Source organism: Leptosomus discolor, chromosome 7 (genome assembly GCF_034619465.1).
Source record: "Leptosomus discolor isolate bLepDis1 chromosome 7, bLepDis1.hap2, whole genome shotgun sequence".
NCBI lineage: Eukaryota > Metazoa > Chordata > Aves > Leptosomiformes > Leptosomidae > Leptosomus > Leptosomus discolor.
In genome coordinates this window covers 29055896-29074563 of record NC_141397.1, presented here as the reverse complement: position 1 = coordinate 29074563, position 18668 = coordinate 29055896, and the positions used below count along the sequence as shown (strand labels likewise).

General features: G+C 46.7%; 1 protein-coding gene across 1 annotated transcript in view; it reads left to right on the top strand.

Moving 5' to 3' along the window:
* Positions 1 to 859: 859 nt before the first annotated feature.
* The window catches only part of AMPH (amphiphysin), a 121166-nt gene continuing 103357 nt past the window's right edge, over positions 860 to 18668 (top strand). The window contains exon 1 of the mRNA XM_086467816.1: positions 860 to 928. Coding sequence (XP_086323942.1) covers positions 860 to 928 — 69 coding nt within the window. The remainder of the gene's footprint in view (positions 929 to 18668) is intronic.

The window sequence follows — 18668 nt, the reverse complement described above, 5'->3', positions numbered from 1 at the left end:
GCTTGAGTGTCAAGGGAGGACAGAGAGTTTTGTGGTGACTACCCTCTAGTTTTGACTGCAAGTTGTCATTTCAGGAATGAGATCAAAGACCTGAAACCAGTCTGGAGCCATTTACTGCTGTTGGCTGCTACACCAAGGTAGGAGGGAGCAATGGACAGGAGGAGGATGCGGAGAGCAGCGCAACGGCACGCCAAGGCCTGCCGCTCGCATTCGGCAGCCTGGGCACTGTGAGCCCGACACGGCTGCAGCCCATGCCAGCAAGCCCAGCTCGGGCCCAGCCAGGGGCGCTGGTCCCCGAACAGCAGTGCTCAACTGCCACTCTGAAGGCCCACGATGCTGCAGCCCCGGGATCAGAGTGAGAGACGTCAAAGGAGCTTGGAAACTGGGAGCAACTCTCAGACGGTGGAAATTTCTAGAGGAATAAGGGGGCGCCTGGTGCTCTCTGGCTGTCCCCGGAGGGCTTGTGCCGGTCGCTGTCGCGGGCACGGCCGCCAGCCGCCGCAGCGCTGGCGGCTTCTGGAAATCTTCACCCCTGTCACCTCCCTTTATGTTTCTTTATTATCTAGAGGAACTGCCTCATCCCCGGCAGACAACGCCGCCCGCCTGACCTGCGGGGGCCCAACAGCCGCCTTCCCGGGGGGCCGGGGGCGGGCCGCGGCAGGAGGGGGGCCCGCGGCTCACCTGAGGCGGCGGCGGCCCCGCCTCTCCCCACTGTGTCTTTAAGGCCCTCCTTCTCCTCCTCGCCCTCCCTCCATCCCTCCCTTCCTCCCTCACTCCCTCTATCCCTCCCTCCCTCCCTCGCCGCCGCCGGGCTTTGCCTCGCCCGCCTTTCCCACCCTCCCCATCCCCGCCGCCAGCCATGGCCGACATGAAGACCGGCATCTTCGCCAAAAACGTCCAGAAACGCCTCAACCGCGCCCAGGAGAAGGTGCGCTGCGGTGGGGAGGGCAGCTGGGGTGGGGGGCATAGGGAGAAAGGTGGCGGCGGCGGTGCCCAGGGTCCGCGAAGGGGGGCGGCCCCGCACGCCCCCCCCCCCCCCCCCCCCCCCCCCCCCCGCGCCTGCCGCTGCGGCTTCCCCTCTCCAAGCCCGCGGGGCTGCGGAGCCGCCGCCGGAGGGGGGGGGGGGGGCGTTATTATGTAACCGGCCCATTTAAGCGCGCCAGCCGCCCCCCAGCCCGGCCCTGCCGCTATCCCCCGCGTCCCAGTGGCGGGTCGCTGCCCTTGGGGGTGCGGCGGTGCCCGGTGTCCACCTGCCGCAGGCCCCAGCGGGCCGCCCCGGTTCCTCGCCCCGCAGGGGGAGCGGGGCTCCCCGCGGGGGGAGACCGAGGGGCTGCGCACCGCGGTGGCCGGGCGACCGCCCCGGGCCCCGCCGGGCAGGAAGGGTTTGCCTGGCGTCACCGGCCGCCAGCAGCCCGCCTAAGAGGATTGCCTTTCCTTTAATAACCGCGCCGGCTCATCCGCGGCTGGAGCCATCCTCATCGCTCCGAGGCAGCGGTGTGAGAGAGGGAGACGCGCGGGGCCGGAGCGGGGAGTGCTGGCCGAGGCCCAGGCCTTCGTGAGCAGCTGCTTGGGTTTCGGGGAGCCTCTCAAAAATGTCCTGAGGCCGGTCAGAGCGTCGTGCGGCTGGCGGCGTTCGTTGCGTGGAAAAGTCAGTGCTGGTTCTTGTGTGACTGTAGCCTGGAAACGAGCAACCGGGAGAGTCTGGGAGAATTCGCAGGAGTTTGTGATCAAAGATGAGGGCCTTGTGGGCCATTGCTTATTTCCTTCATCTTTAATAATAAAAGCCGATAGGTATAAACGTTCCACCTAAGTAACTGCTGTTTAGCTGCTGGGTGTCTTGGAACAGGACCATAGATAGAAACATTAAAGCAAGCAGAAAAACGTTTGCATAGGACTATATATAGCATCCCTATCAGCTATGAGTATGGTTTGTTATAAAGCTGTTCTCAGCATGAATTTGGGAGGCACAGTCATCGGCAAGCATTGCAAGGCATTTCTTTTGGGGGCAAGTAAAACCTTGCATGTATGCTGTGTTATTACATGTTGTATGTAACAGGGCTCTGGAGAATTAAGAGAACTTTTATGACCATTATTTTTCATACTTCACTGTCTGTAAATCCCCACTTCCTTTTTGCCACATTTTGAACTCTGTGGAACTCTAAGGGAATAAAAATTGCAACAATTAATATGTATAAAAGTCTCATATGTAATCATGTAATTATTTAAGAATCTAATAGTTGAGGCTGTCATAGGCAAGTGATGGATCTACCTCACAAGGTCATAAAGCACTAGACTTTTCAATATCGAAGATGTGATGCATTTCCATTCTTGCAGCTTTTTTCAAGTAAAACTCATAATGTACTCTTTAATAGTCTGAAGAGATCGGATGACTTTATGGTGCGAGTTGAGCTGGGTTGGCAGTTGAAGTAGAAGCCTAAAAACACTATTCATTCTGTTGCATCTTTGTTGGTGCTGTTATGATTAACTATCCAGTAAAGCATTGGTGTAAGTCTTAAAAACCACACATACTGCTGCCAGGTTTATCTGTTCAAACAGGGGAGGTCTTGATAACAGAAATGTGTGGGCACACTGGAGAGCACACCTTCGGCTGAGTACCTGCGGTTCTGGTGTCCTGGCAAAGCCTGCTCATGCACTGGCCCCAGGGTAGCTGCCTCGAGCCCAACAGGTGCTTTGGGTGCAAACCGGGGTGCTGGTGGGCTCTGCTGGCTGGGCTGTTCTACCTTCACTTTGGCAATGAGCCACACTAACAAGCGGAATATTTGCCTGGTTTGATCTGCATGTGCTGCAGTCAGGCATGTGGCAATTTTGGCCTCATTATGGCATCTGTGGTGGTTGGTTCTTATGTCACTGGGTCTAAACATTGCTAATTTACAGGGAATGGAAGCTCTTAGTGGCCTGACACAGAGTAGGTCACAGTACCATGTATCCTTGCTTTCCTTTTCAAGGCATGCATGTGTAGTTACTGTGTGAGCTGTGCACATCTGTTATCTCATGCCTGCAGTTCTGGTTAGCTTTGAGTTCCTTTCTGGTTATACAACACAAAAACCTTCATTATTTTTGCTAAAACGCTACTTTAAAAAAAAAAAAAAACAAACACCACCAAAAAAACCCACAAAAAAACCCCGACAACAAACCAACAACAAAAGGCCCCCAAATGGGAATGATACAGAATAACTGGGTGTTGTTTGTTTGCTTTGGGTACTTGATGAGTACTTGATGACAAATTGTATCTAGGATTTAAGTCTATGATTTATCTGATTTCTGATGCTGTGAATAGGTTGGCATTCTGACAGGTGTGTAATATCACTCTGGCTTAAAGAGACTTTAAATACATTGAGTTGTTTTGTCTTGTGCCCAAATCCCATATAAGCAACCTTCAGTTTACTCGATGTGTCCTTATAGTCAATTGCATTTATAAAGCATTTATACATAGTTTTCTGTTATTTATTATTGATGCAGCATATGTTTTAAAAGCCTGGAGTGGCTGTAGAACATAAACCCTCATTTATGGAAACTATTGTTCTAATGAGTATATGAGAAATGTTAGTTGTACAGTGTAGGTAGTGCATGTGCCCATATACATGTGTGTCTAGTCACTATTTATATGACAAAAGCTAAATAACTGACATGAAAACATCTCATATTGGGCAAATCTATCTCTCTTCCATTAGAAGTGTTAAATCTGAGTTACATGGATGCATCCTCTGATGCTGTTTTCCTAGTTTAAACAAAAGCAACCATCTGTCTCTGATAGAGCAGACTTGATAACATCAATAATGTTGTTTTTTCTTGTAAGATTCCAGAAATATTTACTTTACACTGTGTAAATCGGTGGGGGTAAATGTGTCAATGGCTTGATATGGCAAATGACATTTAAAAACAGTGTAAGGTTAAAGAAAGTAAGAAATCATGCACTTAATCATAAACTGAAGTGCTAATGAGAGGAAGAAAGTAATTGTCCAAAATGGGCTGGACCAGCCTAGAACTCAAAATGAAACAGTTTTAAAGAACTAGAAATAATAATTGGTCACTCCATTTTTCACATCATCCAGAACATGTACTTCTTGGCGGTAGCACATGTGCCCTGGAACCCTGATTTTAAATCAATGAGTGTCCCATCTACTAAATTACACTACTCTTCGCTGCATTTCTTCAATGACTTTTCCCCCAAAATTCAGGAAGTGTGGATGCGCTGAGCTTGCAGCATCTGCTGGAAGCTGCCAACAGTCAGCTGAAGAATTTGGATTAAAGTTTTTAAAGCATTAGAGCAACGTAGGAGCTACATCTCAGTCATAAAAGTAAATGAAACACTGATGTGTTTAAATGTCTGTTTATACTGAAGCGTGAACAGATGTATTGGTAAGCAAGGCTGGCTGAGTCAGTTCTGAGGACAAGATTACTTGGATGAAAAAGATGAGTTTGTATCCTTACGCTCCTCTGGAAATTTGCATTTAAGCTGCTAACCCGGTTTATAACACTGGTTATCTCCTTGTCCTCTCTTTTGTAACCCAACACCTCTAAGTGAATAGCACAGTATAGTTCAGCAGGAGGAGACCTACAAGGACCATGTGGTCCCACTGCCTGACCACTTCAGGGCTGACCAAAAGTTAAAGCACGACATTAAGGGCATTGCCCAAATGCCTCTTCAACACTGACAGGCCTGGAACATCGACCACCTCCCCAGGAAGCCTGTTCCAGGGTTTGACCACTCTCTCGGTAAAGAAATGTTTCCACATGTCAGGTCTGAACCTCCCCTGACGGATGCAGCTTTGAGCCCTTCCCATGCACCCTGGCACTGGGTTCCAGGGAGAAGAGCTCAGCACTCCCTCTCCACGTCCTCTCCTCAGGGAGCTGCAGAGAGCAGGGAGGTCATCCCTCAGCCTTCTTCTCTCCAAACTAGGCAAACACCCTGTCCTCAGCTGCTCCTCAGAGGACATGCCTGCCTACCCTTCCCCGCCTTTGGTGGCCTCCTCGGGACCTTCACATACCTTTTAAATGGTGGGGCCCAGAACCACACACAGTACTCAAGGTGAGGCCCCACCAGTGCTGAATACAATGGGATGATCACCTCTTTGGACCGCCTGGCTGTGCTGTGTTTGATGCACCCCAGGATGGGGTTTGCCCTCTGGGCTGCCAGGGCACACACTGCTGACCCCTGTTGAGCCTCCTGTCAACCAGCACCCCAGGCCCCTTTCTGCAGGGCTGCTCTCCAGCCACTCCTCTCCCATTTAGGCTTGTGCCCAGTGTTACACTGTCCCAAGTGCAGAATTTGGCATTTGTTCTTATTTGGTTTCATGCCATCAATGATTGCCCAATACCCGATCAGCCCCGATCCCTCTGCAAGGCCTCCTGTCCCTCGAGAGAGTCAACAGCACCTCTCGGTTTAGTATCATCGCTACCAACTGCGCATTCAACTCCTGCCTCCAGATCACTGACAAATACACTGAACAGAACTGGCCCTAGACTGGAACCCTGAGGAACACCACTGGTGACTGGTCAGCAGCCAGCGGTAGCCCCATTCACTGCAACCCTTTGAGCTCTGCCCTTCAGCCAGTTCTTCACCCAGCGCACTGTGTACCTCCTTATCCCATACCTGGACAACCTGTCCAGAAAGATGCTGTGAGGGACAGTATCAAAAGCCTTACTAAAACCCAGAAAAACTACATCCACCACCTTCCCTTCATCCACTAGGCAGGTGACCTTATCATAGAAGGATATCAAATTAGTTAAACAGGACTTTCCCTTTGTGAACCCATGTTGACTGTGCCTGATGATTGAATTGTTCTTTAAATGCCTTTCAATAGCACCCAGTATGGTCTTCTCCATATTTTTTCCAGGTCCTGAGGCTTGACTAACAGCTCTGTGGTTCCTTGGGTCTTCCCTCACACCCCTCCTATAAATAGCAGTAACACCTGGTAGCTTCCACTCGGTGAGGATCTCCCAAGATGATTGAGAGGGGTCTTCCTGTAACATCTGTCAGCTCCCTCAGTACTCTGGGATGAATCCATACAAACATTTGACTGATACAACTAGCCCCTTAAAATTTCAATGTCCACAAATGGAAAGTCACTGTTCCTGCAGTCATGGTCCAACTTGGAGGACCGGGCAGCCCAAGGTGTCCCCATGGATGTTAGTCTGGTGTAGGGAGGGAATGGCTAATAGGGGTGGTCGCTGGGTTGCAAGGTTGGTTTCTCCTCTAGCCTGAGAGAAGAATAACAGCACAAGGTTTTTCCTTGGGAGCCAAGTGGCAGAGGAGGTGTCAGGGACAACCAGCAGCTGTGCCCAGTGCATGGCCAAGGGCAGGGACGGCCCCTGGGCCTCCTGGGCACAGAGCCTGCCTCGGGGCCAGCACCCCAAAGGCCTTCCTCCCAAGGGTGCTGGGCGGAGGGGCGGTGGGCGGGGCTGCGCATGGGGGGGCCTGTCAGTCACCCCACGTCACAGTGCCGTCACCCGGCAACGCGGCAGTCACAATGCCCCGGGGCAGGGCAAAAGGGAGCACCCTGCCCCGTCCCCTGCCAGAGCTGGCCTGCGGGCAGCCCGAGCACAGCTGAGAGGAAACCCTTGAGGAGCCGGTGGGATCCTTTCCTTGGGGGGGGCTGAGGGAGGAAGAGCAGAGGCTGGATGAGGCTGCTGGAGAGGAGAAGAACCACCAAGCAACCCCTGGAGGTGCCCGAGGCGACCATCAGGCCCTTGCAGCTGGATAGCAGTGGCCAGAGCAAGGGAATGCCTTCTTGAGGAGCACTGCAGAGCTCGCCATCCTCATCCCCCATGGAGCCAGGGGCAGCAGCTGTAAGAAAAGGGATGCAGAGATGTTGTCAGGGGTCCCTGGGCTTTGGAGCACCCACTGGTGCCCCTGCCAGGTGCAGGAAGGATTCTTGCCCCTAAGGTCGATCAAGCCGGGGGGCATTTGGCCACTCTGGGGAGCCCCTGAGGTGGCTCCAGGCTGAGAGAGAACAGGGCTTGGGCATCTCTGGGGAGGCACGACCAGCCTGTGGGACGAGGGGGCAGGTCTTGCTCAGGTGCTCAGGGAGTAGCCGATCGCCAGCCAGCGCTGGGGTCAGGAAGGAATTTTCCCCCGGGCAGATTGGCACTGGGCCCCGGGGGTTTTTTGCCTTCCTCTGCAGCACTGAGCACGACCACTTGTCAGGGCTCCTCTGGTCCACTGTGGCTGCGTCACGGCCTGCTGCTCGTGCACCACGAAGATGGCCTCTCGTGCCCTGCAGCTGGGGGGAGGAAGGCTTTTTTTTCCCCCACAGGACTAGCAAGTGTCCCCGGGGGTTTTTTGCCTTCCTCTGCAGCACTGAGCACAGCCCCTTGCCAGGGCTTCTCTGGCCCATCTTGGCCAGGCGCCTGCTGCTCACGCTCCATGAAGGTGGCTGGCAGGCTCCATCCAGGACAGCAGCTCTCTGCAGTGCAGGTCCCAGGCCTGTTCAGGAGACAGGGACAGGGACGGGCACACCTCCAACATGGCTCAGGAAGCAACTGAAGGCCTCAGGCTGAGCTGAGAAATGTACCCCGGGCCCTTGGAAGGAGATGGCGGGGCTGGGGGTCCCAGGGGAGGCTGATCCCAGCCACTGAGGCCTATGAGCACCCCCAGGACTTTGGCAGAAGTCGACCTGCACTGCTCATATGCTTTCCTTTAGACGTTGAAGGTTGGTCACTTTGGAGACCAAGTATTGGGCCAGACGGGCCTTCTCTCTGAGGGAGTACTGTTGTCCTCAGGCTCTTGTGTTTTAGTGTGTTTTTCCATGCAAAATACTCAGGCATTTCTAAAAGAATCCAAGGCAGAAAAAAAAAAATCCATGGGGAAATGAACAGGTATTGTTCACCTCAAATATTTTCAACCATTTAGTTGAGGGGTATGTAACTGCTTCAGACTGAGGGCTTGACCTTTGAGCCTTGCTAGTGTCAGAGGTGTGGGGTTTTGCCGTCTTGTGGAAACCCAGCTGAACTGGATGAACACAGAAGACTTGCAAAACCACACCCTTGCTTTTTGAAATTTGTCCAGATGGTCCAATTGTCTTGAGATGATCCAGAGCTCTCACCCCCACCAGAAGGTACGGGCCTTCTTCCGACAACGTGACAGAGCCAGTGCCTAGGCTGGGGCACGGTTAGGGGTATTCAATGCCTTCTGCTGGTGCAGGGCTGGGCAGAAATGTCATCAGAGCTTTCCTCAGCATCTGCTGCTGGGGAAAGGAGGAGGTAGGAAGAACAGACCAGCATAGCTGGCACAAGCACATGCAATGAAGAGGCATCTTCATCTCTGAAGAGCTAATTGTTCATCTCTGAGTTTACAAACAAAACCAATTAGAAGTCAGTAATTTCTCATGTGAATGGTGTGGTCTAAACTACGCAGCTCAGATTCTTCTAGCTTCAGATTCCAGTATAATAAAAACTGGAATTTCCCTTTTTTAAATTTCTTTTTTCATAGAAACTATAGAAAAGAGGGGGTGCAATTGGTTGTCTGACCCATTCTTCTAAGCCAAAGTAAAATCAGCTGTTCTTAAAATTATTCCTTAGGAGTGATTTTCTTGCCAGCTTTTCTAAGTATGTAATGGTGGAGATTTTGCAGCTTCCCTAAAATGATCTATGCCATTGCTTAGGAACCTCCAGTCAGAAAGTTCTCTTCTCACTGAATATAGATGTCCCTTTTTGCCGTTCAAGCCCTTTATTCCCTGTTCTAGCTTTCCTTGATGTAGAGAAGTATATTCTTTCTTCTTGCCTCAAAATTTACAAGTGGTTTTCCTCCCTTATCAGCATTCCGTTAGATCTAACTGGAGTTATCTTATGACCCTCCCAACCGGGCCAAAAGTAGCTATTATTAAAATACAGATTGCTTTCAATTGTTTTAGTTTCTAATGTGCAGGTTGAAAGGTAGAGTTAGGTTGTGGTTGTCTGGATGCCAAGCATGGAAGAAAGGGGAGAGAAAGCCCCCAGGGCTTCTTCCTGTTAGGTTCTCATGTAATGTCTTCCCTACTACATGCGGGAAGGTAATCTCTTTCTCCTGTTCCAGTTTTCTCCCCATATACAACACTAAGCATGATCCTGTGAGTTACTATGTAATACACTCTTCCTCATTGTCACTTAGCTTCCATCAAGTCAAGAAAGTGCTGTTTCTTCAGTGTCGTCGGGATCCACATCACCACGTTTACTGATAAAAGCATTATTACTATCAAGGTGACCTCCTTCTCTGTCCTTGCTTGACAATTTTGTATTTTCATTTTTATTCTTTCCCATTTCTTTTTTAGTTCTTGAGCATGCGTCCATTCCTCTGCCATTCTCTCTACGCTTCACTTAGGCGCTGTCTTTAAAAAGATCCAATGTTTCTGACCCAAGGTCTGCACCATGCTAGCCGTCAGTGTCATCAGTTGTCTGCAGCCACTCCACAGTGCATTCTGCCTTCCTGTTGTGGAATTAAGAGTGCGACTTTACAGGCTCGTAGTGCAGAGGTGTTGGGATGATGATAACCTCTGTATCTGGAATATACAGGAGCTCCTGGTCCAGACTGATCACCAATGCCTGCCTCCTAGAATAGGATGGGCTGCTGGCCCTGGTCCAACCAGCTGCTGTAGACAGTGTGGGTGAGAGAACAGTGAATGTGGGCAGGAAAGGGGAATACACTTTGCTTTTCATCTCTGTAGCTGAAGTTTTCTGTGCTGGCTAGGAGGAACTGTGAAGGAAAATGCCTGGTGTCTGTCATAGTAGGGTATTTCAGTGGGGATACATGGCAGAGAAAAGCAGGGTAAGTACGAGGTGGGGGTGAGCGTGGAGGGGAGGGCAGCATGCTTGTGCCCACCCTGCCTGCAGCAACTTGGCACAGCTGGCCAGGCTGTGGGGAGCCCTTCTTACTGGCTTGCCAGGTAATAAAAGCAAGTGTGGGATGACAGACTACTGAGTTTGGGAGGAAAATTATAATAAAGGGTGAAAGATACCTTTTAACACTTTTTTGTGTTTGCCTACATGGAGAGAACCATAGCTCCCTGAACTCACCTAGAGATGTCAGGGGGATTTTTTTCACCTGCCTAAAATATGCACAGTGGGATTCACCCCCACCAAAACCTCTGATGAGGCAGCAGTCGCTGCCTGCTATGCCTGTTCTCCTGCTCACCTCGGGGCCTGCGGAGTGGGGGAAGAAGGGGTTGCAGATGTGTCTGCTGCTTCAACATGCAAAGAGTTTTCCCTAGGGAACTGTTGTTTGGTTTAGTTCATTGGGCTCTGCTGCAGACTCAGCTGCTTGGAGCCTGCAATCCAAAGTGTTTCAAGTGCTGGGTTGTTCCTACCTAAATGTTCTGCAGCATCAGTGCTGTGCATCACTGAGCTTTTGCTGTTCTAGAATACAAGATCATTTGCTTCTGACCTAATGAGTAGCTAATTAAGTCAATAGTTGCCGGAATCATAAAACAATGACCAACTTGGAAAAGCAATTGTGTCATTTTGGCGTGTTGAGTCTCTGCTAATTGGAGTTTATTAATCTGTTTAAGAGGGTAAGGTAAAACATAGGCCTGCGGTAAAGATGCATATAACACATTTCTGAAGTTCCCATTTGTGCTATGAGAAAGCTAATGCAGGAAATAGCCTGTTCCTCTTCCTGGCTGTTCTAAGGTTTTCTCAGTAATTATTCTTTGTTATCTCATAAGAGCACCTGTGAGACACTGCAGAATTGGGGACTGGTGTGAACGAGCACTTAGTTGGTAAAATTCTGTTTAGATGTTTTCTAAGAAGGCTGGTGGGGCAATGGATGAGGAGTTCATCAGCCTTTCTGTGGGTGGGGGCGCAGAGAAGTCAGGGGCTGGACCACTCTTCAAGTCTCTGGTCTCTGACTCCCAGTGCCGTGCTACTACTTCTCAGTTGTTTCTGCTGTTGTGCCTTCTTTTTCTTACCACCTCTTTTCTGACAAAAAGCTCCTGCTTACTCCCAGATCAGATCTTCTGCTTTGTTCTCACTATCTCTGTAGCAGATTAATTCCTTTGGTGCTCCCTTGAAGTCTCATCTTGGAGTCACTTTCACCCCACTTTTTTGTGCCAACAAGATCGCTAAATCTGTGCTTTGTAGTGATACAGAGGCTAGTGCTACAGTCTGTGAACTGCAATCAGTCCTCTTTATCTACATTACAAAAGAGGAGAGGAAAGCCTGCCAAAGTCTTGGGCTGTCACTAAAACAACCATTTGAAAAATAATTTCTAGTCTAGATTAGCAAACAAACCCCTATTATTTTTTTTCAGAAATATTTCACAAAATGCCATCTTTATAGTGTGCACACACGTGCCTGCACATGCTTACAAGAAACTGTCAATCCTCCTTTTCCCAGGTTTCAATTTGAAAAACACTATAAGAATAGTCCAGTGTCTTACTTTTAACAAAATAGGGGTTTGAGAAAATGAAAATTGCCTAAAGAGCACAGTGAATTTGAATTTTCTTTCTAGACTGTGATCATCGATGAGCATTTGCTTGTGTCCTTACAGAAGTGTAAGGGGTTAGCAGTATGTAGCTGAGGTAGGTGATGGTCTGCAGTGCCGTGGGAACACAGTTATTTCTACTGATGATTCATGCTTTAATTCTCAGCAAAGCCCAGTTAAGTGACCCACATGCACGAGGGTTCATACACATTAAGCACAAAGTAGAAGCAGATTAAACAACTGCACACAGAGAAGAAGCTTGATTGAATAAAGGCAACCCATTTTTTAAGGAGAAGAGTTGGTCTTTGACATCTGAGAAATTACGTTGATTTTTCACGTAAAATGCACATACTAGATTTAGATTCAGGAAGTTGTATTTGCATGCAGGGCATGTAGCGGAATAAATAAAAACGTGATACTGTTATTAAACCTATACAGATCTGTGTGTGGATGCTGTTGCTTGTATTTATACTAGGCTTCCAGTTGTTCAACTTGCCATTATCACCTAAATCGTTGTTGGTTTATGTGGGTGTTACCTTTTCACACTGGTGTAGCCATTCTATGCAGTTTGGATGAACTTTTAAAATACATAAGGCACACTGCTGAAATGGATCTGCTGTGTGCATAAAATTTTTTTTTTTTTAAATAAAATTGCCAGTATTTTAAGTGTAGGACAAGTTTTAGTCCTGTAAAAAATCATAAGGAATGGTTAATGAGGCTAATCAGAGAGGAAAGAATTTAATTGATTGCCTCATATTTTTCAGTTCTGTACTAACCGTGTTCTTATCACAGGGGAAACAGAAGTGCTCAGATCAAAGGCAGAACAAAGGGAAAGAAAAATTCATGGGTGTACTCAGGCCTGAAGAGAGGCTCAATCCAGAGGCAGGCTGGTCTGGTGCAGGCTTAGGGCAGATGTCCCCACAGCTGTCCTTGCTCAGAGAAGAAATCCATAGGGAGAAGAGTTCATGGGAGAAAACGAAGGGACCGCGGGCAGGCAGGGCATGGCTAGCTGCTCCAACCACGGCATGATCACTGTGGGACCACGCTCAGGAAGCGGTAAAGGAGCGGATTCATTATATGTGAAGCAGCAAGCGGAAAACAACCACAGCAGAATGAGGTTAGTGTCCAGGTGAGAAGATGACTGGCTGAGGTCCAAAACCAAGCCAGACGTTTGGAGATGAGATGAATTTGAAATGCAGAATTTGGATTTCAAGAAATGTGGAAGTATAACAGTGCAGAGTCTTTTCTTAGATTTTAACAAATAGTACAGCCCTCCCTCTATAGTCTCAAATAGTTTCTGGATTAATTAGCAAAGAAACAAATATATTCCTTATGATGTGACAGTCTTTCAAACTGCCAAAATGTAACTTTCTTGATAGCACATCTCTAAATGTTGTCCTACTTAATTCTCAGCAGAAATGTGCGGGCAGAGTTAGTGTCAGGACAGTTGTGTCTTCCTTCATGTTTGTTCATCTCTATTCTTCCTTCTTTGTCCCTCTCTTCTCCTGTCATCCTTTTCTTTCTGCTTTCTCTTTCCCTTCCTCTTTTCTTGTACATCTAACCAAACAAGTTGTTGCAGACTTAACCACCAAAGCCATATAGAAAATTATTTGACTTCTGTTGCACCATCTGGTTACTTGGTAGGTGAGCACAGCTGCACGCTTCAGAGGTGATTGCGTGTTTAAAAATCAGTAGTGAGTCTCCAAACGTTGCAGGCTTTCAAAGAGTACTGAATGTTCATTTTGTTTTATTTGCCTCCTGTTGTGCATGAGAGGAGAGACAGATGGTACTGCTGGAACAGGGGTATTCCCTCAGGGTCTTCAGGGCTGACCAAGGTCCTCCCCGTGTGTTGGGAAGCTGGGAATAAAGTGGCAGCACCCCACATAGGAAGTGCTGAGTACCTGGGGAAATGCTGAAAGCCAAGAAAGGTGAAACAGAGAGCAAAGTTGCCTGGTAATTAAGACAGCAGTGCATGAAGTGCAGATGTGCAAGCTGAAGGAGTCTGCAATTGGGCTACATTCGTAAGTTGTTTTTTTATCAGGAGCTCCAGCTGAGTCCACAGGTTCTTCACCCAACTGGTCACCTTAGAGTTTAGCCCAGCAGTGCTGTTGCTCCAGATTCAGTCAAATCAAGGTGCTATGTGTACCCCAGGGCTTTTGAACTTACTTCTGTTCTTGTACTAAAAAAAACCTCTTATGAAATCTGTACTTCCAGGGACTGAAAAGCATGTTTCAGAGAAGACAAACCTCACTGACGTTTTGCAGAGCTGAAGAGGGTTTTATTCTTAACACCACCCTGGCATCATGTTTTCCTGTAGCACCAATCCAAGAATGTATTTGTTGCAAGTGTAGTGCCAGCCTCTTTTGTGCAAAGTTTTGTGTTAGAGTAAAAATAAATGGTAATTCAGAAGTTGGCTGGAAATCTAGGTTGATTTGACAACCAAGCTGAGAAGCAAATCAGGAAGGAATTTAGGCAACAGATAGCTGACAAATGCACGTGCCATTTGAATGGCGTCTTAACTCCTTAACGAGTCACATCTCCAAGAGTCATGACATAGCAACGTGGCAGGACAAGGAGGAACAAGCTGTGTCAAATGGTTCAGCTATGGACTGACAAATATTTTGGATCAAGAACACATGTTTGCAGGCTGCAGGATGAGTGCAAGTTTAAGTACGGTCTGTTTTCCTCTGTTTCAACTCGGATTGTGCTGTTCGGTTCTGGTTTCTATAGTGAGGGCTGGTTTCTATAGGCAGTGTATATCTGGAAAAGACTAAAAAATTTGGACCCCATTAAAAAGTATATTTTAAAGGAGACACTGTGCAGTATCGAGATTGCTAAATTGCTTTTTTGAAGGCTCTATTTTTGTGAGCAATAAATAATTTTTTCCCCTCTAGTATTGTTTCCAGTTTGACTCGAAGCACTTACACCAATGTCTGTTTGTTAATGCCCATCAGTAGACCATCCTACCAAAGGCTTACCACAAAATACGCTGTTTAATAGTGGTGATGGATTGCTCGGTAGCATCTGTTACCGGAAGTGTTTGTGGGATTGAAGTAGTAATATAAACCTGGCCCAGACTTTTCCCTCCTCTGGCTCAAAGAAGGATATTTTTTCACACTCCATTATACAGAAAGATTCCTTCCTTGCATGGAAACAGTCACCAATCAAGCAAATTTTATTACACATTAATGCGTCTTAGAATGTTTGCACATTTGATGGATCTGAAAAGGCATTGAAAAGACAGTCTCAAATGCAAAGCACTTGTTATTCCTCCTCTCTCTCTCTCTCTCTGAAGCACCAGGTATTTTCAGTCCTGCTTCAGGGAAGGTGTTATCATTAAGGGTTGACAAAGAAACCACTTCTGGTGGATTGCGATGGATTTCTGTCTTTTTTTATTAAGTCTTATTAAAAAAGAAAAGGTGGAAATAGCAGAAAGGACAGGGAAGGCTTTCTAAAACGAGTCACAAACTCATTTTGACTCTTAAGATATGTACACCAACGGGTTATGTCTGCATCTAAACCAGCTTTAGCTATACCAATAGTGAGCAGGTGGTTTCCTATCAGGCCAAAATTACCTGCTGTACTACTGAAAAGTGTTAAAAAGAGAGTGTGCTTCGTCCAAGGTTTTTAGCTCTGGGAGTTTCAAAAGCACTCAGTTTCCACAAACCTTCCTCATTTAATTTGGGGTTGTTGATAACTCAATTCCTTATTCCTGAACATGCCTTTCTGTGCCGCTAGCACTTGCTTAAGTGTGGTATGAAGGGTTTCCATCTTGCACCCCTCAGTTGTCTAGAAATGTTGACTCTGGGGAGACGCAGAGTACCGTTTTAGGTTACCCTGTGAAAGCACAATGCGTTGTTTGTATCCTCGTCTCCATCCAGTGTCTCCCCTAGCAAAACAGGAGTTCTCCAAGTCTTCATTCGGTGTGGCATGAGGCAAGGTCTCAGCTGAAGGGTGTAAAGCCCCATGCCTGGGCAAGGGTGTGTCTCTGTGCATTGCAGGAGAGAGGGATGGCATTCGTGTTCACCCATGGAAAAGATTGGTCTGCATCCTAAATGCTGTTAGTCTGGTCCTTACGGTATCATCAAAATAAGTTGTGAGAGCACATCATTTTCTTGTCCCGAACCTAATGCTTTTGTGCAGAAAGAGAAGACTTTAGGCCAGAAGAGTTTGATGCACATCAAAGTTGCTGAACAGTTACAAAACAGAGGCCTGTAGAAGGCGTACACTTGACGCTGATACATGGTCATACTGGGCATCCATTGAAGTGAATGAGAGTAATCACTGGGGAGCTGAACAGAACACCGGCCTGCCGTGGGCTCTTGTTTGCAATGGGGAGCTCGTAGACGACCAATGGTTGGTCAAGATAAAAGTCCACTAGCTAAGTTCCCCTGCTTTACCACATTTGCTGCAAGGGTCCGTCTGTCCTGAAGGGGATACATGTAGATTTTCTTTGTACATCTTTTTCCACAGCAAAACGCAACTCCTCTCCAAAGTTTTAGGAAAGCATTACACCTCCTTGACAATGTCCTTTTCCGTATTACTTGGGTACTAAGATTAAAAAAATTGTCTTTCACTTTTGCAGTCTTAAGAGAATTTAGCCATGACTTTATGCCGATATGGAAAGCAAGCACACTGATGTGTTAATATAAATTGAACCCAAACAGATGGCCGGATAACTTTTATGTAACGTATGATGGTATGCAAATTAAAGAACTCAGCCTTAAAACATTTATACTTTAGTAAATAATGAAGAAGCTGAGTCTGATAGCCATAAGATAGTGTTGATATAAAGTGATGCGACAATTTACGAAGGCCAGCACCTTCAGGTGAGAATTTAAGTTTTAGTGGAGCTACTTATTTAAAAGTAAAGGGAAAACTGGTAACTTCTTAATATCTTTCCATGTACTAAAAAATAAGAAGAGAGAGGACTAGGGGTTCAGATATGGACAAAAATCAACACTGGTATGTCTGACATAAAATGGTTTTATAGCTGTATTAGAAAAAAATGGCAAATTAAGATTACAATTAATATCTTATATTTTCCAGAAGAGTGTATCTGCTGGAGAACATAAAATCTAGTTACTCTTTTTTATATAAACTTGAGCTGTAGTAAGGAGCATAATAATTTCAAAACAATGGGTTGTTTTCTAATCCTGGATATGTGGGCATATATTGTTGCTTGGTCCATAAAATCTGCAGTAGCTAATTTTACCAGAGACATGAGGAAATGCCTGTACTCCCATCTGGGATCTGACTGATCTTTTGGTCTCTGACAAGCATAGGAGAGATAGAGCTTTTGCTTCCTCACCCCCTCGAAAGAGAAGGCAGTGGTTGGTTTGTATGAGATAAATCAGCGGAATGGTCCTTCATTAACATGAAAGTTTCTGTGATTCATACTCATACCAAGAGGTTTTTTACTTTATCAGTAATCTTATGGAAATATAGTGGACTATGCAGATTACTCCCATGTGTGTATACCAGGAAGAAATGTGCAAAAATACAGTGTCAACCAGCTTTCCACCTAGCCTGCATTTATTCCCTTTGCTTTTCTTTAATGTTTTGAGTTGTTTTAATACAAAACCCGATCTCGAATTGAATTGTGTGGGAGTTTAGTCAGATTAAAAGAATTCAGATCAGAGCTACGCATTAAGAAACACTGACTACATCCGTCGTAGTATTTAGGATTTATGCCTATTACAAATTGTGATGAACTTGATATCGAATCACTATGGTAGCTATCCTTGAAAGATCTGATTCTGCTTGTGCTGATTTTGTCCACAGCAGGATAAGGCTCTGTAGGTTAAATATAATCCAGTTCACTGTGCTAGCTCAAGATTTAATACTACATGTACCCTCTGTACTGGCTCTGCATGGGACTACGTTTAAGTTGCAGCTGGTTGCATAGCTTTCTCCAAGTCATACCTGTTCTCTTAGGTGTAATAGCGTGTACACATATATTCTGAGGTAAGAGGAATTTTCACTTTGAGGATGTCAGAAGCCATGTTGTGAAACCTTGAGCGGTTACAAGCTGGAGTCTCTACTTGTTCCAAGGGAGTTTGCCTGACTATGCCAGCAGCAAATCTGTCCTGGGATCATAAAATTCCTTGTTGACCTTCCCTGGTTGACCTACCCATGGCCTGCATGAATCAATACTTCTAATTTGCTGATACTGTGAGCTTTGCAGCTAATTATAACTGTTTCAGCAAATTTGAGTAAAACTGCACAGCCACTACATCGAACTGGGGGAAATGCCTGACACTGACTTGTGCTAATGTTTCAAAGGGTGCATGCAGGCTCACTTGCTCAAGCCTTTTCCTTGCTCCCCTCGCAACGAACGCCTACGCACAACTACAGAGGGCTTAATAGATCAGTCTGGGGCCGTCTGTCACTGTTTTTAATCTTGCTAATTTTTCCTTGCCTGTTTGTACCAATCAGTCAAAGATACTTGGAAAGTGCATGCAGTTTGATTGCTCCCTTTTCTTTTTGTGCACATCAATAGCTAATTTTACCTGTTTTACATCACTTGAGGCCTGGCTGAAGGTGTGCAATGTGCAGGCTAGACCCAAACAATTACTGACCTAAAAGACAGTCCTTCTTCCTCTCCTTTGATTTTTTGCAGAATAAATGCAAACTGTCTATGTTGATTCGTTTCATTAAAAATAAATAACACAAAACCACAAAAACCCTCAGCATTGTCGCAAGAAACAGGAAAGGACAGTGTACCAGGCTGATTTCTTCGTATTTTGGAAAAAGGATAAGGTTGGAGCTTTTTTATCTTACAAAAGAAGATGATCTAACATGGGTTTATAAAAAATAAGAGCAAATTGTTTCTCCTCCTTTCCCTTTGATGAGCTTTTCTCAGTGCATTTCTTAATCACATATACGGCTTGTATAGTCCCCATTCCCATCCCTGCCTCTCCCTGTCTCTTTCAGTCAGACCAGTGACTGATCCTTCATTTAAGTTTGGATTTAGAATTGTAGAATAGTGTAAATTGGAAGAGACCTGTGGATGCTGACTCGTCTTCCTCCAGCTCAGATCAGGGACAATTCAAATCTAGGTCAGGTTGCTCAGGACTGTGTCCGGTTATGTCCTGAGTATCTCCAAGGTTGGATATTGCCCAGCCTCTCTGAGCAGCTTGTTGCAGCACTTGACCATCTCATGGTCACTTCTTTTATCTCTCATATCTGCTCAGAATTTCCCTTGCAGCTTGCAACTGTTGCTCTATCGTTTTCTCTGTGAGCCTCTGAG